The following is a 23,884-nucleotide window of genomic DNA, read 5'->3' as shown; positions in this document are numbered from 1 at the left end:
CAACAGAATGGGAAAGACTAGAGATCACTTCAAGAAAATTAGAGATACCAAGGGAACATTTCATACAAAGATGGGCTTGATAAAGGACAGAAATGGTATGCACCTAACAGAAGCAGAAGATATTAAGAAGAGGTGGCAAGAATACACGGAAGAACTGTACAAAAAAGATCTTCATAACCCAGATAATCATGATGGTGTGATCACTCACCTACAGCCAGACATCCTGGAATGGGAAGTCAAGTGGGGCTTGGAAAGCATCACAATGAACAAAGCTAGTGGAGGTGATGGATTTCCAGTTGAGCTATTTCAAATCCTAAAAGATGATGCTGTGAAAGTGCTGCACTCAATATGCCAGCAAATTTGGAAAACTCAGCAGTGGCCACAGGACTGGAAAGGTCAGTTTTCCTTCCAATCCCAAAGAAAGGCAATACCAATGAATGCTCAAACTACTGCACAATTGCACTCATCTCACACACTAGTAAAGTAATGCTCAAAATTCTCCAAGCCAGCCTTCAGCAATACGTGAACTGTGAACTTCCCGATGTTCCAGCTGGATTTAGAAAAGGCAGAGGAACCAGAGATCAAATTGCCAACATCCGCTGGATCATGGAAAAAGCAAGAGAGTTCCAGAAAAACATCTATTTCTGCTTTATTGACTATGCCATAGCCTTCGACTGTATGGATCACAATAAAGTGTGGAAAATCCTGAAAGAGATGGGAATACCAGACCACCTGACCTTCCTCTTGAGAAACCTGCATGCAGATCAGGAAGCAACAGTTAGAACTGGACATGGAACAACAGACTGGTTCCAAATAGGAAAAGGAGTATGTCAAGGCTGTATATTGTCACCCTGCTTATTTAACTTATGTGCAAAGTACATCATGAGAAACACTGGGCTGGAAGAAGCACAAGCTAGAATGGGAGAAATATCAGTAACCTCAGATATGCAGATGACACCACCCTTATGGCAGAAAGTGAAGAGGAACTCAAAAGCCTCTTGATGAAAGTAAAAGAGGAGAGTGAAAAAGTTGGCTTAAAGCTCAACATTCAGAAAACGAAGATCATGGCATCTGGTCCCATCACTTCATGGCAAATAGATGGGGAAACAGTGGCTGACTTTATTTTTTTTGGCTCCAAAATCACTGCAGATGGTGACTGCAGCCATGAAATTAAAAGACGCTTACTCCTGGGAAGGAAAGTTATGACCAACCTAGAGAGCATATTAAAAAGCAGAGACATTACTTTGTCAGCAAAGGTCCATCTAGTCAAAGCTATGGTTTTTCCAGTAGTCATGTATGGATTTGAGAGTTGGACTATAAGGAAAGTTGAGTGCCAAAGAATTGATGCTTTTGAACTGTGGTGTTGGAGAAGACTCTTGCGAGCCCCTTGGACTGCAAGCAGATCCAACCAGTCCATCCTAAAGGAGATCAGTCCTGGGTGTTCACTGGAAGGACTCATGTTGAAACTGAAGCTCCAATACTTTGGCCACCTGATGCAAAGAGGTGACTCCTTTGAAATGACCCTGATGCTGGGAAAGATTGAGGGCAAGAGGAGACAGAGGATGAGATGGTTGGATGGCGTCACTGACTCAACAGACATGAGTTTGGGTAAAGTCTGGGAGTTTACAATGGACAGGGAGGCCTGGCGTGTTGTGGTTCATAGGGTTGCAAAGAGTCAGACACGACCGAGTGAGTGAACTGAACTGAACTGAACTGAACTATGGAGCATTTTCTTTCATCTCAGAGGCCAGAATATCCATAGATTTCCAGATTTATAGATTGCTTTATAGATTGCCAGAAATAGCAATCTGTGATATATATATATATATATATATTTTTTTTTGGTTTAGTTTTAACTGTGTGCTTCTTCCTCAAAGCTGTAAGCTTCTGGGGGAGGGCAACAAGATTGCAGAGTAGTATGTTACTGAGCTTACTTCCCCCCATGAACATATAAAAAATATATCTACATGTGGAGCAAATTTTTTTGAAAACCAACTGGAAACTGGCAGGAAGATTCTTTGACAACCGAGGCTGTAAGCAAAGATCCACATGGAGTTGTGCAGGAAGGGAGTAGAAGCGATTAGGTTGGGACATGTGCCCCTAGGAGGTGATACAGAGGTATCATAATTGTAATGGCAAAAAATTGAATATAAAGAGAGAATTCTAAAAGCAGCAAAAGAAAGACAGTCACATACATGGGAACTTACATAAGGGTATCAGGTGATTTTTCTGCTGAATTTTGCAAGCCAGAAGGCAGTGAAATTATATATATAAAGTCCTGAAAGGAAAAACCCTACAACGTAGGATACTATACTAGGAATACTATCATTCATAATTGAAGGAGAGATAAAAACTTCTCAGACAAGCAAAACCTAAGATTTCATCAATACTAGCCAAATCTAAAAGAAGTGTTAAAGTGTCTTCTTTAAGTGGAAAAGAACAGGCTATAACAAGCAGTAAGAATTTATAGGAAAGGGAAAATCCCACTAGTAAAGGCAAATATATAGTACAGGCTGTGGATCAATCACTTAAATAACCTAGTATGAGGATTAAAAGAGAAAAATTGTTTAATCAACTATAACTAAATAAACAGTTAAGGGATAAACATAAAGCTGTATAATATGACAGCAAAAGCACAAAACATGGAGGAGGGGAGTGAATATATAAATATTTTAGAATGTGTTTGAACTTAAATGACTCTCAGATTTAAACAAGTAGATACACTTTATAGGTCAACACATATTACCCCCATGGTAACCCTAAGTCAAAAATCTATGATAGATATAATAATAAATAGAAAGGAACAGGGCATAAGGGTAAAAGAAAATTATTAGAACTGAAAAATAAATTAAGTAACGTTGCAGGATACAAGATTAATATACTGAAATCTGTTGTTTTTCTATACATTAATAGTGAAAGAGAAAGCAAAGATCAATCTCCTTAAAATCATCAAAAAGAATAAAGTACCTAGGAATAAACTTAACCAAGGAGGTGAAAGACCTATACTGTGAAAACTATAAAACACTGCAGAAGGAAATTGAAGATGGTACAGATAAATGGAAAGATATCTCATGCCATGAATTGAAAGAATTAATATTAAAATGTCCATATTACCCAAAGTAATCTAATGTAAAAACCTTTCAAAATATTAAAAACAGAACTAGAAAAAATAATCTTAAAATGTATATAGAACAACAAAAGACCCTGAGCAGCCAAAACAATATTGAGAAAAAAAGAACAAAGCTGAAGTTATCTCAGTCCCTGACTTCAGACAATATTACAAAGCTACAGTAATCAAAACAGTATAGGACTGATACAACAAAACAGATGCAAGATCAATGGAACAGAATAGACAGCCCAGAAATAAACATACTCACTTATGGTCAATTAATTCATGATATAGGAGACAAAAAGGGCTTTCCTTGTGACTCGGATGGTAAATAATCCACCAGCAATGTGGGAGACCTGGGTTGGGAAGATCCCCTGGAGGAGGACATGGCAACCCCCTCCAGTATTCTTGCTTGGAGAATCCCTATGGACAGAGGAGCCAACTGAGCAACTAAGCACAGCACAGGAGATAAGAATAAACAACAGGGAAAAGATCATCTCTTCAATAAGTGGTGCTGGGAAAACTGGACAGCTACATGTAAAAGAAGCAAATCAGAACACTTCCTAACACCATACACAAAGATAAACTCAAAATGGATTTAAAACTAAATAAAAGGCTTCCCTGGTGGCTCAGATGGTAAAGTGTCTGCCTGCAAGGTGGGAGACCCGGGTTCGATCCCTGGGCTGGGAAGATCCTCTGGAGAAGGAAATGGCAACCCACTCCAGTGCCTTTGCCTGGAAAATCCCATGGACAGAGGAGCCTGGTATGCTACAGTCCATGGGGTCACAAAGAGTCGGACATGACTGAGCGACTTCACTCACTCACATAAGACTAGAAACCATAAAACTCCTAGAAGAAAATATAGGCAGAACATTCTTTGATATAAATCATAACAAATTTTTTTTGGATTCTTCTCCCAAGGCAAAGGAAACAAAAGCAAAACAAAACTAAACAAATGGGGTCTAATTAAGTTTAAAAGCTTTTGCACAGAAAAGGAAATGATGAACAAAACAAAAAGACAACCTACTGAAATGGGAGAAATTATTTACAAATTGTATGACCAGTAAGAGGCTAATATCCATCTATAAACAGCTCATACAACTCCGTATTTAAAACAACAATCCAATCAAAAAATGGTCAGAAGACTTGAATAGACATTTTTCCTGAGTAGACATACGGATAGCTAACACACACTGAAAAGATGCCTAACATCACTAATTATTAGAGAAATGCAAATTGAAACCACAATGAGGTATCATGTCACACCTGTCAGAATGGTTATCATCAAAAAGACCACAAATAACAAATGTTGGAGAGGATGTAGAGAAAAGGGAACTCTCAAATACTGTTAGTGGGAATGTAAATTGGTGCAGGTACTATGGAAAACAGTATGGAGGCTTCTCAAAAACCTAAAAATTGATCCAACAATTCCACTCCTGGATACGTATCCAGAAAAAAGCAAAAATAGTAATTCAAAAAGATACAGGCACCCCAATGTTCATGGACCATTACTTACAATAGGCAAGATATGGGAACAACCCAAGTGCCCATCAAGAGATGATTGGCTTAAGAAGATAATGAATACAATGGAATATTACTGAGCTATAAGAAAGAATGAAATACTGCCATGTAGCAACATGGACGGACTTGGAGGACATTGCTTACTGAAATAAATCTAACAGAGGAAGACAAGTACTATATGTTATCACTTATATGTGGAATCTAAAAAATAAAACAAATGAATGAATATGACAAAACAGAAACAGACTCACAGATCTAGAGAACAAAGTAGTGGTTACCAGTGGGGAGATGGAAGGGAGAGTAGCAATAAAAAGGCAGGGGATTATGCAGTACAAACTGCTATGATTAAAGTAAGTAAGCTAAAGAATATACTGTACAACATAGGGAATATAGTCAGTCTTTTATAATAACTTTATATAATCTAGATAAATAGATTATATCTACAATCTAGATAACCTATAATAATCTATAACCTAATCTATAATCTATAATAATCTTGAGTCACTAGTTATACATTTAAAACTAATATAGTAAATCAATTATACATTTAAAAACTTGTTTGCTCCTTCTATGCTTATTACAATCTGGAACAGTGCTTGATTATCAGTTTTTAACATGAATTTAATGAATGTTGCCCTTTTCCCCAGTCATACATGAAGAGGGCAACTCGATCCATGAGCACATATTAATATTTTGAATATTCTTTTCCAAATATGGGAGGTGGGTCTGATAGAGCATGTTTTGTCATCTTTGGGATGAATCAGTCCTTCTAGCTAGTAAAGTAACGCTCATAATTCTCCAAGCCAGGCTTCAGCAATACGTGAACTGTGAACTTCCAGATGTTCAAGTTGGTTTTAGAAAAGGCAGAGGAATGAGAGATCAAATTGCCAACATCTGCTGGATCATGGAAAAAGCAAGAGAGTTCCAGAAAAACATCTATTTCTGCTTTATTGACTATGCCAAAGCCTTTGACTGTGTGGATCACAATAAACTGTGGAAAATTCTGAAAGAGATGGGAATACCAGGCCACCTGGTATACCAGACCTGCCTCTTGAGAAACCTATATGCAGGTCAGCAAGCAACAGTTATAACTGGATATGGAACAACAGACTGGTTCCAAATAGGAAAAGGAGTATGTCAAGGCTGTATATTGTCACCCTGCTTATTTAACTTCTAGGCAGAGTACATCATGAGAAACACTGGGCTGGAAGAAGCACAAGCTAGAATCAAGATTGCCAGGAGAAATATCAATAACCTCAGATATGCAGATGACACTACCCTTATGGCAGAAAGTGAACAGGAACTAAAAAGCCTGTTGATGAACGTGAAAGAGCAGAGTGAAAAAGTTGGCTTAAAGCTCAACATTCAGAAAACTAAGATCATGGCATCTGGTCCCATCACTTCAGGGGAAATAGATGGGGAAACAGTGGAAACTGTCAGACTTTCTTTTGAGGGGCTCCAAAATCACTGCAGATGGTGACTGCAGCCATGAAATTAAAAGACGCTTACTCCTTGGAAGAAAAGTTATGACCAAGCTAGACAGCATATTCAAAAGCAGAGATATTACTTTGCCAACAAAGGTCCGTCTAGTCAAGGCTATGGTTTTTCCAGTAGTCATGTATGGATGTGAGAGTTGGACTGTGAAGACAGCTGAGCGCCGAAGAACTGATGCTTTTGAAGTGTGGTGTTGGAGAAGACTCTTGAGAGTCCCTTGGACTGCAAGGAGATCTAACCAGTCCATTCTAAAGGAGATCAGTCCTGGGTGTTCTTTGGAAGGAATGATGCTAAAGCTGAAACTCCAGTTCTTTGGCCACCACATGCGAAGAGTTGACTCATTGGAAAAGACTCTGATGCTGGGAGGGACTGGGGGCAGAAGGAGAAGGGGACGACCGAGGATGAGATGGCTGGATGGCATCACCAACTCGATGGACGTGAGTCTGAGTGAACTCCAGGAGTTGGTGATGGTCAAGGAGGCCTGGTGTGCTGTAATTCATGGGATCGCAAAGAGTTGGACACGACTGAGCGACTGAAATGAACTGAACTGAACTGAACTGAAGTGCGTGAGTGAGTGAGTGAGTGATTGAGTGTCTCCAGAGAAAGAGTGAGGGTGGGGGAAGCAACTTGCAGACTTGCAACCAGACAGAGGGCTGTCCTCAGCCTGCCCTGAAACGGAACAGGGCCTTTGTTCACCTTAGCACCCCTCATGATGACTAATAAATGAGTGAGCCCTGATCCCATCCCAGGAAGTGCTCCTTTTGTCAATGTGTTAGAAGAAAGTCACTCTTTTTGATGATAAACCCTTGCCAAGCTCCACTCATCAAAAAATATCTGCTCAATGTTATGTGGCAGTCTGGATGGGAGGGGAGCTTGGGGTACAAAGGATGCATGTATATGTATGGCTTAATCACTTCACAGTTCACCTGAAACTATCATAATATTGATCAGCTAAACCTCACTACAAAATAAAAAGTTTTTTTTAAAAAAAGTGTTGTACTTGAGATATTGTATTAGATACAACAAGTCAAACATGTCCTATTTCTAAAGCAAGCTTAGACGCCAAACAAATATTTCCAATAAAAGTTTTTGTTTGCATCCTAAGAAATGATCTGCTTTGTTTTAATTTAAGGTATCCAAAACTAATTTGGGCTTCCCTGGTGGCTCAGACAGTAAAGAATCCACCCGCCGTGCGGGAGACCTGGGTTGGGAAGATCCCCTGGAGGAGGACATGACAACCCACTCCAGCATTCTTGTCTGGAAAATCCCCATGGACAAAGGAGCCTGGCAGGCTACAGTCAGGGGTCTCAAAGAGTCGGACACAACTGAGCGACTAAGTACAAAATTAATTTATTTGTGCTTTTGCTCTATCCCAATATACTGGCTAAATTCTGTGAGTTATTTTGTGTTAATTTTTGTGTTAACTTTACAAAAAGTTAACTTCAATTTTAAAATAAGAAAGGTGGATGATGCATCCTGTGGCCAACATCAAATGATCGAAGAAGAGAACTGATTTTTGAGACCTGACCCTGCTTTGCATATTTCAGTAGTTCTCAATCTTGGCTGTATCTTAGAATCACCTGGGAGCTTTAAGAAAAATACTAATGCTCAGGCCACACCCTAGGCTAAAGGAATAAGAATCTCTAGGAACAGGGGCAGGGGCTTTAGCATTCTTTAAGTTCCCAGGTATACCAGGGTACAGCCAGAGTGGAAAAGCACTGGCTAGCTCATCTTTACTCAGACTAACTTATTACGCCTCAGATGCTTCCCTAGAGGAGTCTCCTGTAACATCCTCTCCCTATTTGTCCGTTTCTGATCACCTCTGCATTTCTTCATGTGGTTTTTGTCCTGAAACCAGCCAAGAGGGAATGCTATTCACTGGGAAGCAGAAGCCAGAGTCTCCCAAAGGAGGGATCAGGAATTTCTAACATTTCAGAAGCAATGGAGGAATAGCAGGACTGTTTGAAGGATACAAGGATTCAAAAGGCAAGAAATATCACAGGAGATGGTTTTTAAAGTCCTTGTTCAGTTTTAAGACTCTTTAAGTACTCTTGCCTTGAAAATCCCATGGATGGAGGAGCTTGGTGCAAGCTACCATCCATGGCATCACAAAGAGTCGGGCATAACTGAGCAACTTCATTTTCACTTTTTCTTTCAGTTTTAAGACACTGATTTTAGTGCAAGATTCTACATCTAATTTAAATTTTAAGAATGAATTTTCACTTATTCATGCTTCTAGGCTCTATTATATAAACTTTCCTCTCTCTCTCCCCTATTCCTTTTCTCCCGTCTTCTGAGTTTCTGTATCCTGGTCTTCCTCAGGCCTGTAAGTTTTGCTCTCTGCCTCCTTTATCCCTGTCTTTCTTCCTCTAATCCTTCACCAGTGGCTCACGCTCCACCTCACCTCCTACCACCATTCTCTGTGTGTGTGTCTTTGTTTCCCTGTCTCTCTTTCTCTTCTTTCTGGTCTATTTTCTTCCCACCCACTCTCGATTTTTGTATGTCTCTGTATCTCTGGGGTGGGGGGCGGGGAGGGATGTGGGAGGGTGGGTGTGTGTGTTTCTGCTCTGTCTCCATTGTTCACTTTCAGCTTTTCTGTGTCTTAGCTTATTTCTGCTTTTCTCTCTTGCCAATATCTTTCTCTGTCATCTGTATCTGACACTGTAAGAGTCTCTCACTCTCCCATTCACCCCTGCCTGTGTTTGCCTTTCTTCCTCCAGATTTCTTTTCATCCCGACCTCTTTCTCTGTTTATGATCTCTTCATGCCTATGTGCATGCATGTAGGTTCCAGGTCTCTATTTCTTGCTCAGTCTCACTATCTTTCTCTCCATTTCTCTGTGTCTGTCTTGGTCTCCCTTTCCCTCTGGTTATCTCTTTCAGTGTCTCTCTCTCTCTCTTTTTCTCAGTTTCTCCTTTATCTTTCTCTCCCGAGCTCTTTTTGTTTCTCCCCCTCCCTCTCACCCACATATTACTCTGTGTGCTTGCTCCCTATCAGTCCTCTTGTCTGCATGACCTTCATTTCTGTAACAATTGGCGGGGGCCTTGACTGAGTTTGGCTTCACCTAAAGATGCCTGCATTCTCCTTACTGACTGAGAGGAGAGAGCATGGTGAAGAAACACAAGTGAGTACACCCATATCCTGGGGCCTATCTTATTTCTCATAAGACACCGTGATACGGCCTGCAGGCCTGGGACAGAATGAGTGGGGATGCTGGCACCCTTCCTATCAGGAGAGGGCAGCCTGTGTACGCCTCTGGGTTGGGAAGGGTGCTGGAAGGGGTTACCGCTGCCACTGGGGTCTGGCTTCCTCTCTGGTTTCAGCCCTTTCATCACACAGATGCTCTCCATGACCAGCTTGACAGGACCGGGTGGGTTCTGCATGGCCTTCACCAGCGAGATATCTGCCGGGTTCAGTGTGTCCAGTGCAGCGAGCGCAGCCTCGAGTGCCGGCATCGCCTCTGCCAGGTCCCCTTCGCATTCATTCTGTAGGCAGCACAGGGACAGAAAGCGTGAGTGCCCAGCGCCCAGCATACTGAGGGTGAAGCAAGGTCTGCCCCTGGGAGAAGCAGCAGAAGTGGGAAGAGGTGCTTCCTGCCCCAGTGTCCTCCCAGGACAGTGTCTTCTCCTGGAGGTTTGCATGCAAGGATGGCTCTGAAAGGCAGCAGGGAAGCATGCATGCATTTAGGAGCTGTGGTTTGGATGCCTGGGACTTTTGACAATTTACCTGGTCTATGCTGCTGCTGCTGCTAAGTTGCTCCAGTCGTGTCCGACTCTGTGCGACCCCATAGATGGAAGCCCACCAGGCTCCCCCATCCCCGGGATTCTCCAGGCAAGAACACTGGAGTGGGTTGCCATTTCCTTCTCCAATGCATGAAAGTGAAAAGTGAAAGCAAAGGCGCTCAGTCGTGCCCAACTCTTAGCGACCCCATGGACTATAGCCTACCAGGCTCCTTCGTCCATGGGATTTCCCAGGCAAGAGTACTGGAGTGGGTTGCCATTGCCTTCTCCAAACCTGGTCTATAATCTTTTACAAAATCAAGCTTTTGGTTTTTAACTAATTCCCAGGGGATATATGCCATGAGTGACTTCATACCAGCTGATCAATGATGGGTTGAGAGATGAAGTGAAAAATGAAGCCTCTCTGTGAGTGATACATGGGAAGGGGATTACGGCAAGTTTGGGGAGGAATAAGGCATGAGGCGTGGGAGAATGTCAGAGATAGGGTGAGAGTCTAGAACGCACTATAGCTCAGAAATGGGATAGGGGTGAACCTGGGGACAGGGTGATGCTTAAGGCCAGAGTTTAAGGATGAGGAATGGGGATAAAGACTAGAGCTGGATAGTGAGTCCTGGGAAAAAGAGAACGGGATATGTTTCGTCCATTATTTCTTTGTTTAAAAACAAAATTAATACAATGGAATATTATTCAGCCATAAAAAGAAATGAAGTAATGATTCATGCAACAACATGGATAAACCTTGAGAACATTATGCTAAGTGAAACCAGCCAGATAGACACAAAATGGCACCTGCTATATGATTCCATTTATATAAAATGTGCATAAAAGGAAAATCCATATAGGCAGAAAGTAGGTTAGTGGTTGACAGGACTGGGTAGAAGAAATGGTTAGTGACTACTAATGAATATAGGTTTCTTTTTTGGGTGATGAAGATGTTCTAGAGTTACATAGTGGTTATGACTGTATAACTTTGTGAATATACTAAAAAAACCCTCTGAATTGCATGATTTTAAAAGGTGACTATTAGTGGTATGTGAATTATATCTCAATTTTTTTCAAAAAAGGAAATCTCAACATTATAAAATTCTGTATAGATTACAGTTGGCCCTCTGTAACTGTGGATTTGGGACCACAGATCCAGAAGGCAGGGGGCTTGAGCATCTGAGCATTTTGGTATCTGTGGGGCCAGAGGAGGGGATAGGATGGGGAAGGTTGGACCCAATCTCCTGTAAATACAACTGTATTTAGCAGTCCAATTCTTTTCCTTCAGCAACAACAACAACAACAAAACAATGAGGTCTTGGGAGAAAAAAATGAGTTAACCAAGGCCACAAAACTGGTTAGTCACTGAGCCAAGTTCCAACTTTGGGCCCCTGGCTCCCCACTCAGTGAATTTTCTGGTAGTCTCCCAGCCCAGGGAGTGATAACACAGTCATGACTGAAGTGAAATTTCACAAGAGCATGTCAAAAGCAGCATGTTTCAAAATCTATGTCCTGCAGGTTTATTTTGATAAGCAAACAAAATAAAGGAGGTTCCACCTTCTTACATGTATGTGTATATTGGAGCTTCAGCTCCAGCATTAGTTCTTACAATGAAGATTTGGGGTTGATTTCCTTTATGATTGGTTGGTTTGCTCTTCTTGCTGTCCAAGGGACTTTCAGGAGTCATCTCCAGCGCTACAATTAGAAGCATCAATTCTTTGGCACTCAGCCTTCTTTATGACCCACTGTCACATTATGCCTCCCAATGTTGTGATGGCTGTGCTTCTTTCCTAAGGGGTAAGGCCTGGGTTCCAGCAAGGTTGTTCATCAAATGACTCAAAAGACCTCCTTTGTTGTTCAGTCACTAAGTTGTGTTCAACTCTTTGCAACCCCAGGAACTGCAGCATGCCAGTTTCCCCTGTCCTTCACTATATTCTGGAGTTTGCTCAAATTCATGCCCATTGAGTCGAGGATGCTATCTAACCATCTCATCCTCTGCTGTCCCCTTGTCCTTTTGCATTCAGTCTTTCCCAGCATGAGGATCTTTTCCTATGAATCGGCTCTTCACATCAGGTGGTCAAAGTATTGGAGCTTCAGCTTCAGCATCAGTCCTTCCAATGAATATTCAGGGTTGATTTCCTTTAGGACTGACTGGTTTGATCTCCCTGATGTCCAAAGGGATCTCCAGAGTCTTCTCCAGCACCTCAATTCAAAAGCATCAGTTCTTTGGTACTCAGTCTTCTTTATGGTCCAACTCTCATATCCATACATGACTACTGGAAAAGTCATAGCTTTGACTACACGGACCTTTGTTGGCAAAGTGATGTCTCTGCTTTATAATATGCTATCCAGGTTTGCCATACCTTTCCTTCCAAGGAGCAAGCATCTTTTAATTTCATGGTTGCAGTCATTATCTGCAGTGATTTTAGGGCCCCCCCAAAATAAAATCTGTCACTGCTTCCCCTTTTCCCCCTTCTATTTGCATCGAAGTGATTGGACCAGATGCCATGATCTTAGTTTTTTGTTTTAATGTTGAGTTTAAAGACAGCATTTTTTTTAACCTTAAACTTTTGATTTTGTATTGATGTATAGCCAATTAGGTTTCCCTGGTAGCTCAGATGGTAAAGAATCTGCTTGCAATGTGGGAGACCCAGGTTCAATCCTTGGGTTGAGAAGATCCCCTGGAGAAGGGAATGGCAACCCACTCCAGTATCAAACCAGTTAATCCTAAAGGAAATCAACCCTCAATATGGTTGGAAGGACTGATGCTGAAGCTGAATCTCCAATACTTAGGCCACTTGATGTGAAGAGCCAACTTAGTGGAAAAGATCTGGATGCTGGGAAAGATTGAGGGCAGGAAGAGAAGCAGGTGACAGAGAATGAGATGGTTGGATGGCATCATCAACTCAATGGACATGACTTTGAGCAAACTCCAGAAGATACTGAAGAACAGTGAAGCCTGGCGTGCTGCAGTCCATGGGGTTGGAAAGAGTTGGGCACAACTTAGTCACTGAACAACAACAACTCTTCATTAAAGTCAAATAAGCAAGGTAACAATATATAGTCTTGACATACTCCTTTCCCAATTTTGAACCAGTCTGTTCCATGTAAAGTTCTAACTGTTGGTTCTTGACCTGCATACAGGTTTCTCAGGAGACAGATAAAGTGGCCTGGTATTCCCATCTCTTTAAGAATTTTCCACAGTTTGTTGTGATCCACACAAAGGCTTTAGTGTAGTCAATGAAGCAGAAGCAGATGTTTTTCTGGAATTCCCTTGCTTTCTTTGTGGTCCAGTGGATGTTGGCAATTTGATCTCTGGTTCCTCTGCTTTTTCTAAACTCAGCTTGTACCTCTGGAAGTTCTTAGTTCACATAATGCTGAAACATAGCTTGAAGGATTTTGAGTATAAGCTTACTAGTATGTGAAATGAGCACAATTGTATGGTAGTTTGAACATTTTTTGGCATTCCCCTTCTTTGGGATTAGAATGAAAACTGACTTTTTCCTGTTCTGTGGCCACTGTTGAACTTTCCAAATTTGCTGACATATTGACAGCCACATTTTACAGCATTATCTTTTAAGGTTTGAAATAGCTCAGCTGGAATTCCATCACCTCCATTAGCTTTGCTTGTAGTAATGCTTGCTAAAGCCTACTTGACTTCACACTCCAAGATGTCCAGCTCTCAGTGAATTTCTACACTATCATGGTTTTCCAGGTCATTAAGACTTTTTTTTTAATAGTTCTTCTGTGTATTCTTGTCACTTCTCCTTAATCTCCTTTCTTTCTGTTAGCTCCTTACTGTTTCTGTCCTTCATCATGCCCATCCTGGCAAGATATATTCCCCTGCTATCTCCAATTTTCTTGAAGAGATCTCTAGTCTTTTCCATTCAGTTGTTTTCCTCTGTTTCTTCGCATTGTTCATTTCAGAAGGTCTTCTTTTCTCTCCTTGCTATTCTCTGGAACTCTGCATTGAGTTGTATATATCTTTGCCCTTCTCCCTTGCCTTTCACTTCTCTTCTTTCCTCAGCTATTTTTACAACATCTCAGATCTCAGACAACCACTTTGCTTTCTAGCATTTCTTTTTCTTTGGGATGGTTTTTGTCACTGCCTTCAGTACAATGTTATGAACCTCTGTCCATAGTTTTTCAGGCACTCTGTCTAACAGATCTAATTCCTTGAATCTAGCTGTCACCTTCACTGTATAATCATAAGGGATTTGATTTAGGTCATACCTGAATGCCCTAATGGTTTTCCCTACTTTCCTCAATTTAAGGCTGAATTTGTAATAAGGAGCTTGTTATCTAAGCCACAGTCAGCTCCAGGTCTTCTTTTTGCTGACTGTATAGAGCTTTTCTATCTTCAGCTGCAAAAAATATAATCAAGCTGATTTCGGTATTGACCGTCAGGTGATGTCCATGTATAGAGTTGTTTCTTGTGTTGTTGGAAGAAGATGTTTGCTATGTCCAATGTGTTCTCTTGGCAAAACTGTTAGCATTTGCCCTGCTTCATTTTGTACTCCAAAGCCAAAGTTGTCTGTTACTCCAATATCTCTTGACTTCTTACTTCCTCTGTGATGAAAAGGACATGATTTTGGTGTTAGTTATAGAAGGTCTTATAGACTGTGTGCATCACAATAAACTGTGGAAAATTCTGAAAGAGATGGGAATACCAGACCACCTGACCTGCCTCTTGAGAAACCTGTATGCAGGTCAGGAAGCAACAGTTAGAACTGGACATGGAACAACAGACTGGTTCCAAATAGGAAAAGGAGTATGTCAAGGCTGTATATTGTCACCCTGCTTATTTAACTTATATACAGAGTACATCATTAGAAATGCTGGGCTGGAAGAAGCACAAGCTGGAATCAAAACTGCTGGGAGAAATATCAATAACCTCAGATATGCAGATGACACCACCCTTATGGCAGAAAGTGAAGAGGAACTAAAAAGCCTCTTGATGAAAGCGGAAGAGGAGAGTGAAAAAGTTGGCTTAAAGCTCAACATTCAGAAAACTAAGATTGTGGCATCTGGTCCCATCACTTCATGGGAAATAGACGGGGAAACAGTGGAAACAGAGACTGACTTTATTTTGGGGTCTCTAAAATCCTTGTAGATGATGATTGTAGCCATGAAATTAAAAGACACTTACTCCTTGGAAGAAAAGTTATGACCAGCCTAGAGAGCATATTCAAAAGCAGAGACATTACTTTGCCAACAAAGGTCTGTCTAGTCAAGGCTATGGTTTTTCCAATAGTCATGTATGGATGTGAGAGTTGGACTATAAAGAAAGCTGAGCGCAGAAGAATTAATGCTTTTGAACTGTGGTGTTGGAGAAGACTCTTGAGAATCCCTTGGACTGCAAGGAGATTCAACCAGTCCATCCTAAAGGAGCTCAGTCCTGGGTGTTCATTGGAAGGACTGATGTTGAAGTTGAAACTCCAAAACTTTGGCCACCTGATGTGAAGAGCTGACTCATTTGAAAAGACCCTGATGCTGGAAAGGATTGAGGGAGGGAGGAGAAGGGGATGACAGAGGATGAGATGGTTGGATAGCATCATCAACTTGATGGACATGGGTTTGGGTGGACTCCGGGAGTTGGTGATGGTCAGGGAGGCCTGGCGAGCTGCGGTTCATGGGGTCGCAAAGAGTCAGACACAACTGAGCAACTGAATTGAACTAGAAGATCTTGTAGGTCTTCATAGAACCATTTGACTTCAGTTTCTTTAGCACTAATGATTGGGGCATAGACTTGGATTATTGTGATGCTGAATGGTTTGCCTTGGAAATAAACTGAGATCATTCTGTCTTTTTTGAGATTACACTCAAGTACTACATTTTGGACTCTTGTTGACTGTGAGGGTTACTTCATTTCTTCTAAGGGATTGTTGCCCACAGTAGTTGATATAATGGTTACCTGAATTAAATTCACCCATTTCTATCCATTTTAGTTGACTGATTCCTAAAATGTAGATGTTCACTTTTGCCATCTCCTGCTTGACCATGTCCAATTTACCTTGATTCTAACATTCCAGGTTTCTATGCAATATTGTTCTTTACAGCACTGGACTTAACTTTCACCACCGGACACATCCACAACTGAGTGTCATTTCCACTTTGGCCCAGCATCTTCTTTCCTCCTGAAGCCATTTCCCTGCTCTTTCCCAGTAGTATATTGGATACCTTCCGACCTGGGGGGCTCATCTTCTGGTGTTATATCTTATTGCCTTTTCATACTGTTCATGGGGTTTTCTTGGCAGGAATACTGGAGTGATTTGCCATTTCCTCCTCCAGTGGCCTTTGTTTTGTCAGAACTCTTCACTGTGTATGACCTGTCTGTCTTGCATAGCACGGCTCATATCTTCATTGCTTTACACAGCAAGCTCGTTTGCCACAACAAGGCTGTGATCCATGAAGGTGCAAAAGGCCTCTAGTTGTAAAACAGTGATTCTCAATCTTGACTGCGCATCAGAGTCACTGAGGAGCATTTAGAGCATCCACATTATCAAGTTCCACACCCAGAGGTTCTGATTCATTCAGTCTGGTGTGAGCTAGAGGGGTCTGGGAATCTGCATTTTTAAAACGCCAAAGGTGATTCTGGCACACAGCTCTGTTGAAAAACTCAAACTGATACTCTGGAAACACTGAGAACAAGGCAGGAAATAATAGACTTCAATGCCCAATAGGGGAATGGCTACTTGATGGGTGAAGCACCTACTTAAAATGGTTATTAAAATGATTATATGACATTTTGGAAAAACATTTGTGATAAGCTGTTAAGGAAACAAAACCATAAAACAAGTCACAATTATGCCATGGTTGCAATGATAAACCTATCCATGTGTATAGACAGGAACTAGAGGAAAGCCTGGAAAAGTGGAAAAGTGTTAAAGCTGAGCTCTTAAAAGTCATTTTGTATGTGTTATTACTGTTACATCATTTGCTTCCATGATAAGAAATTATAATTAAAAATGACCCCTGTAGCTTAGCAGTGCACAGAGCAAGCAGGGCTGTTCAAGGCTTATGAATCTCACAGTGCTTACTGACAAAATGTAATCAACTCTGCAGTACTTCTGGCATTAGTTATGATTCTCATTATGGGGGAAAGAAATGGCACATTAGCTTAAAAAGAATGGACCAATTTAAGCAATCCATTTTACTTGGGAGCAAAGTGTTTGAGGACTGACTCTTTTCTTGCCAATCTCCTGATCCTCCTAGTGAGAATCCCATTCCATTGCAGAACCTCTGAACTTCATTAAGTACCACACTGGGTACTCTCCCAGGTTCCCTCATTTCTAGGTGTGTGAAGAGTTTAAAGAAAATCAGCCATCCTTGTGTGGAAAAGGACTGTAGCCATGAGAGGTTCGGGAGGGATTTCTGGTCCTTACAAAAAAAGCCTTAGAGCAAGCACAGGTTTTCTTCTCCTCCTTGGAGAGTTTCTTCCACTTCCTGACTCACCTCCAGGATGTCGCTCCCAGTACTTGGGGATGGGATGGCAGAACACTAGACCTCATCCTTCACACCAAAACCCTAGGTGGCAGCAGTTTATTGCCCAGGAATGGGTATGGTGGGCCATCTCCTTATAAACCTGATGTCACCTCTTGCCTCCCTCCTGTTCCAGCAAGTCACTGTTTTCCCCTGACATTGTACAACAGAACCCTATATGTGAGAATACTTGCACATGGTGAGAGACTGGTCTTCATAAAACAGGCAAGTCCACTTGGCACAGGGTTAAGAATGACAATTTTGGAGGATAGTAAACATGGGCTGTTAAGCTCTGATTGTGTGCTGGACACATGCCATAAGCTTTACATGTTTTTCTCTCAGGATCTCCATTTTATAGGTTAGGAAACTGGTTAGGAATGGACAGAGCAAAGTTGAGCCCTGACATGCCTGATTCTTCTATAGAACCATGGAAGAGTTGCAAATTCACATGCTCTAGGGGCCAGCCACCGGGCTTCCCTGGTGGCTCGACAGTAAAGAATCCATCTGCAATGAAGGAGACCTGGGCTCGATCCCTGGGTTGGGAAGATCCCCTGGAGGAGGACATGGCAACCCACTCCAGTATTCTTGCCTGGAGAATCCGCATGGACAGACGAGCCTGGTGGGCTATAGTCCATGGGGTTGAAAAGAGTTGGACATGACTGGGCGACTAAGCACTCAGCACAGGGGCTGATATGAGTGTGGCAGGTAAGCTGACTGGGAGTTTGATGAGCTGGAACACACAAAGGACAGCATCTATTTAATGCTGCCAATGGATGTGACCCAGGAATGAAGGTCCAATGTTACCCAAGACGCCAATTTTTTTCTAAGGAAAGCTGAAATTTTAGAATTTTTACTTGAAATCTTTTGACTTTTGAAAGTTGATAACTATTTCAAATTAAAAGAAATACTGTATGTATCATAGCATATTATATTGCACAGCTGCTAATTTTTGTAACTCCTGGAATAATGGTCATATGCAAGGGCTTTGGAATCAGAGAGCTGTGAATTTTAATCCCGATTCAATCACATTGTTACTGTGTGATCTTAAGCAAATCATTTTAGTTCTTGTATCATGATTTTCTCATTTGTAAACTAGGAATGATACCATTTGCCTTGCAGGGCTGCTAGGATGATGAAAGTTAATGTAAATCAAGTAGAGGAGAGAAGAGAGAAGAAACTCTCTTATTCACTCCCATTTCCCCACTGCCTAGAAAAGCGCCAGCAAAAAGTAAGTGTTCAATAAATATTTGTTAAATAAAGGAATACCAAATACACCATGGGCTTCCCTGGTAGCTTAGCTGGTAAAAATCGACTTGCAATGCAGGAGACCCCAGTTTGATTCCCGGGTCGGGAAGATCTGCTGGAGAAGGGATAGGCTACCCACTCCAGTATTCTTGGGCTTCCCTCGTGGCTGAGCTTGTAAAGAATCTGCCTGTAATGTGGGAGATCTGGGTTTGATCCCTGGGTTGGGAAGATCCCCTGGAGAAGGGAAAGGCTACCCACTCCAATATTCTGGCCTGGAGAATTCCATGGACTGTGCAGTCCATGGGGTCACAAAGAGTCAGACATGACTGAGCGACTTTCACTTTACTTTCAAATACACCATAATGGTGCTGGTAAGTAGTAGCTCTTATTATCATCTTGTTATAGAATGGTAAATTACCTGCTACATTATGTGCCCAGTGGCCAATGTCTTTTATGGTCTTTCATGGTTCCACTGGCAGTCCTACCAGTAGGACTATGAGTGAGCATGTCTCTCTTTTCCAGGGTGTGCATCGTGGAACTCTGAGATCAGGGACTGGACCCAGGTGAATCTCAGGACTCACTGAAGAAAAGGCCTATTCTTTTGAAAAAAAGTGCCCCATGACCTAGAAATGAGATACAAACTAATTCTTGTTCAAGCTCTTGTTTGAAGAATGGTCAAAAGAATTTTTCTAACTGCTATGTGGGGCACAAGGACAAGTATCTTCAGCTAAGGGCCATGAGCCTTGGAGTTGGATCCTACCAACAGATCGTACAAGTCAGTTTACCACTGAACTCCACTTTTGTTGGCTTCCAGACCTTGATGGCCGTCATTACTATAAGTCCAAAGTCATTGAGATACTCAAATGGAATTGTATATTTGAAAATGCTTGGAGAAATATATAATATGAACATTAATCAGATTTGCTTCTAATATCTGAATACAGGTGAAGCCCTTTCCAGGACTTTTCTTCTTTGGTACAAAAATTATCTTCAGATGGGGTCCTCTAGATTCAACATTCTGTCATTTGACAAATATTTACTCCACACCTTATACCAGCTACATTTGAGCAAAAACATGATTGAGGTGAAGGAGATAGTCAAGGGAAACAGCCAGTGCAAGGGCCCTGAGGTGGGACATGCCTTGTGTTTGTTTAGTGAATAGCTAGGAAGCCACTGGGGCCAGAAAAGAGTCAATGAGAAGAAAGAAATATGAGACAGGGTTAGATCCTGCTGGGGCTTATGCGACTTTGATTGAGATGGAGAGTATCTGTAAAACAACAATTCTTCCTGGAGAGAACCAGGTGTCCTTTACTAGCTATGTGATGCTAGGAAACTAACCTTTAATTTCTCATTTTTTCCCTCTGCAAGACAGGCATGACCGTGTATATTCTGTGAGACTCTGTTAGGCTCTAGTGAGATAATAGATGAACCCTGAAATTGCTGGTTCCCTTTCTTGCCTCTCAGCAAGTTATACCTTGATTCCTTGAGCAATGGCAGCAGCAGCATTGGCTTCTTTTTCATCTGCTTGCACTAGCAGTTTCTTGGCATCAGCTTCTTGAGTCTCTGCTTCGATTTTCACCATCATCTTAGCGGTCTCCTCAGAGGTCTGAATGAGTTGGGGTTGGAGGGCAGTCAGTTCTACTTGCATGACGGCTACCTAGCAAGGAGAGAGGATGGGTGGGGTGCCAGGTCAGCTATATAAATGCCCAAAATGGAACAGCTTGCAAAAGCTGAAATGATTCTCTAACTGATAATACATGCAGAAAATACAAATGATGTTAATGGTACTGGGTACATATTTGTTGGCTGGAGTTTCTCTCTTTGATCTTGTAATATTTCATTATTTAGTTCATGCTATGTGTTATAATTATCAAGCTCCATGATAGGCGCTATACATATAATAGTAATCTTAAATTTTTTAAAAAAAGATACAATATTAAAAAAAGGTATTCTTGTATTGAGCCTACACTACACTTTAGTATTGGGGGCAGGGAAAGACAGAAGTAAGTTAGGGGAAAAACCCCTACATTTTTTTAAGTCTGTGAAGGAATATACATGGCTGAGATACCTGGGAAGGACAGAACTTTAAAGTTCATATTTTTCCCCCAACAGTCTGATGCCCTCTACAACATTCCTGTCTAGTAGTATTCTGGCCACTGTCTGAATACGTCTACTGATGGGGAGGTCACCACCTCTCAGAGGAGTTGGACCATTTTTCAGACAACTTAACACATTAGATTTTCCTGATAAGGGGCTGGAATTTACCCTCATGCAATTAAAAAATTTTTTAAATTAATTAATTTAATTGGAGGATAATTACTTTACAATATTGTGGTGGCTTTTGCCATATATCAACATGAATCAGTCATGGGTACACATGTGTCCTCCCATCCTGAACCCCTCCCACATCCCTCCCCACCCCATCCCTCAGGGTTGTCCCAGAGCACCAACTTTGAATGCCCTGCTTCATACATTGAACTTGCACAAGTCATCTATTTTATATATGGTGATATACATGTTTCAAAGTCATCCCACCCTCGCCTTCTCCCACTTAGTCCAAAAGTCTATTCTTTACATCTGTGTCTCTTTTGCTGCCTTGCATATAGGATCATCATTAGCATCTTTGTAAGTTAGAAAGAGAAATACAAATACAGTATATTAGCACATAAGGAGTATGTCAAGGCTGTATATTGTCACCCTGCTTATTTAACTTATGTGCAGAGTACATCATGAGAAACTCTGGACTGGAAGAAACAAAAGCTGGAATCAAGATTGCTGGGAGAAATATCAATAACCTCAGATATGGAGATGACACCACCCTTATGGCAGAAAGTGAAGAGGAACTAAAAAGCCTCTTGATGAAAGTGAAAGAGGAGAGTGAAAAAGTTGGCTTAAAGCTCAACATTCAGAAAACTAAGATCATGGCATCTGGTCCCATCACTTCATGGGAAATAGATGGAGAAACAGTAGAAACAGTGTCAGACTTTATTTTTTTGGGCTCCAAAATCACTGCAGATGGTGACTGCAGCCATGAAATTAAAAGACGCTTACTCCTTGGAAGAAAAGTTATGACCAACCTAGATAGTATATTCAAAAGCAGAGACATTACTTTGCCAACAAAGGTCCGTATAGTCAAAGCTATGGTTTTTCCAGTAGTCATGTATGGATATGAGAGTTGAACTATAAAGAAAGCTGAGTGCTGAAAAATTTATGCATTTGAACTGTGGTTGTTGAAGGAGGCTCTTGAGAGTCCCTTGGACTTCAAGGAGATCCAACCAGTCCATCCTAGAGGAAATCAGTCCTGAATATTCATTGGAAGGACTGATGCTGAAGCTGAAATTCTCATACTTTGACCACCTGCTGTGAAGAACTGACTCATTAGAAAAGACCCTGAGGCTGGGAAAGATTGAAGGCAGGAGGAGAAGGGGACAGCAAGGATGAGATCGTTGTACGGCATCACTGACTCAATGGACATGAGTTTGAGTAAACTCTGGGAGTTGGTGATGCACAAGGAGGCCTGGCATGCTACAGTCCATGGGGTCGCAAAGAGTTGGACACGACTGAACGACTGACATGAACTGAACTGAGCTGAGTCACCATATACCCTCTGAGCCACCAGGGAAGCCTCATATTTTATATATACCATTGTATTTTTATGTATACTATTGGATTTTATTGTAATGGATTAGGTCAAGCGAGTGAGGTGGGCACAGGGTCAGATGCTGTCTTTATTTTTGTGCTCTCTTGACTTCTGCATCTGAACAAGTGCTTCACCGCATCCAATTAGTTCTGGACCTCTTTGTCCCAGTACTGTTTTGTCTGTGCTTACCTGTGAAGCTGCAAATTCAAGTTTCTGCAGGCCTGTCAGATATCGATTCCTCATCATATCAACCTCTTGCCTCTTCTTATTCAGGAGTGTCTTGAATGTTAGGATCAATTCGAGGTAGGAGGTGGGGGTAACATAGTTGTGTCTTCGAAGGATGTTGTAATAATCAAGTGACAGCTTTTTCACACTCTCCTGGAAATATTTGCACATGGAAATGACTCTGTTGAGGACACAAAGGTGGTCAGACAGGCCCAACTTGCACCAGAGATCTAGCATAGCTTTGGTTTACAGAAGTAAGGATGTGAGAAAGCCACTCACAGTGGCCAGCTAGAACCCCCAATTCTTTGAAGCATGTCAACAGAGCCTCAAGAAGGATTGGGGAGGTATATATTCTTACTAGAATGAACTTTGATCAGGCAATTTCTACCTTTAATCACTTCTGTGAATCACCAGGGTTTAAGCAGGAGTTTTTAATCTTTGGAAGTCTGATGAAGCCTCTGGACTTTTCAGAATAATATTTTATTAGAATAATATTTTAATGCATAAAATAATATATTATAGAATTACAAAACAAACCAATTGTGTTAAGGAGTTTTCTAAATATTTTAAACACCAAATTTATGATATAGTAATGTGCGTGTGTGTGTGTGTTTGGCTGGACCTCGTGGCATGTAGGATTTTAGTTTCTTGACCTGGATTGAACCCACACACCCTGCATTGGTTAAGAATCCACTGGAAGCATGGATTCTTAACTACTGCAGGTAAGTCTCAATATGTGTGATTTTATTTACATGTTAAATCAGGGGTCAGCAGACTTTTTCTGGTTAGGACCAGACAGTAACTAATTTAGGCTTTGTGAGCCACATGGTCTCAAGTAGCAACTATTCAACTCTGCCACTGTAGTGTACATGGCTGTTTTCCAATAAAGCATATTTGCAAAAATAAGGCTGTGAACTGGATTCAACCATGGATCATAGTTTGCCAACTACAGCATTAAATAGTAAGATTGGACAATAGGTCTTAAAACTACCATCATTTTGAAGGGGATGATAAATTGGTGCATCTGTAATGACTGAACGAGTTGTGAAAATAACTGCGATTCCTATTGGTAACAAAGTCACAGGTCCTACACAATCCTATGGGGGTTTATTGCCTATGTTCATCATTGAAAGAAATGAAAGTACCAGTTAGATGTCAATGAAAATGAAGATGTACTTTTCCCCCACTCACATTCACTGATCCGCTGAGCTCTGGGCATGCATGAGCCTATAGACCAAGGTTAAGCATTCCTGGGTCTAGAGAACAAAGTTCAAAGATCTTAAAACGGAATTTAAAGCAATGAACATTCTGACCACTACCTACTTCTTCATTTTTTATTTACTCATTTAATAAGCAGTATCCGAACCTACTATGTACTAGGCACTAAGGATATAGAACTATACAAGGCAGGTGACATGACCCTTACATTCATAGGACACTTAGAATG

General features: G+C 41.3%; 1 protein-coding gene across 1 annotated transcript in view; it reads right to left on the bottom strand.

Moving 5' to 3' along the window:
• The window catches only part of DNAH3 (dynein axonemal heavy chain 3), a 229,731-nt gene that overhangs the window by 34,609 nt on the left and 171,238 nt on the right, over positions 1–23,884 (bottom strand). Inside the window, exons 50-52 of the mRNA XM_052659374.1 lie at positions 22,402–22,618; positions 20,047–20,229; positions 9,410–9,608 (exon numbers count right to left, since the gene is read on the bottom strand). Coding sequence (XP_052515334.1) covers positions 9,410–9,608; positions 20,047–20,229; positions 22,402–22,618 — 599 coding nt within the window. The remainder of the gene's footprint in view (positions 1–9,409; positions 9,609–20,046; positions 20,230–22,401; positions 22,619–23,884) is intronic.

Source organism: Budorcas taxicolor, chromosome 2 (genome assembly GCF_023091745.1).
Source record: "Budorcas taxicolor isolate Tak-1 chromosome 2, Takin1.1, whole genome shotgun sequence".
In the NCBI taxonomy this organism is placed as follows: Eukaryota; Metazoa; Chordata; class Mammalia; order Artiodactyla; family Bovidae; genus Budorcas; species Budorcas taxicolor.
The sequence above is the reverse complement of the archived record's forward strand: the minus strand, read 5'-3'. Positions and strand labels throughout refer to the sequence as shown.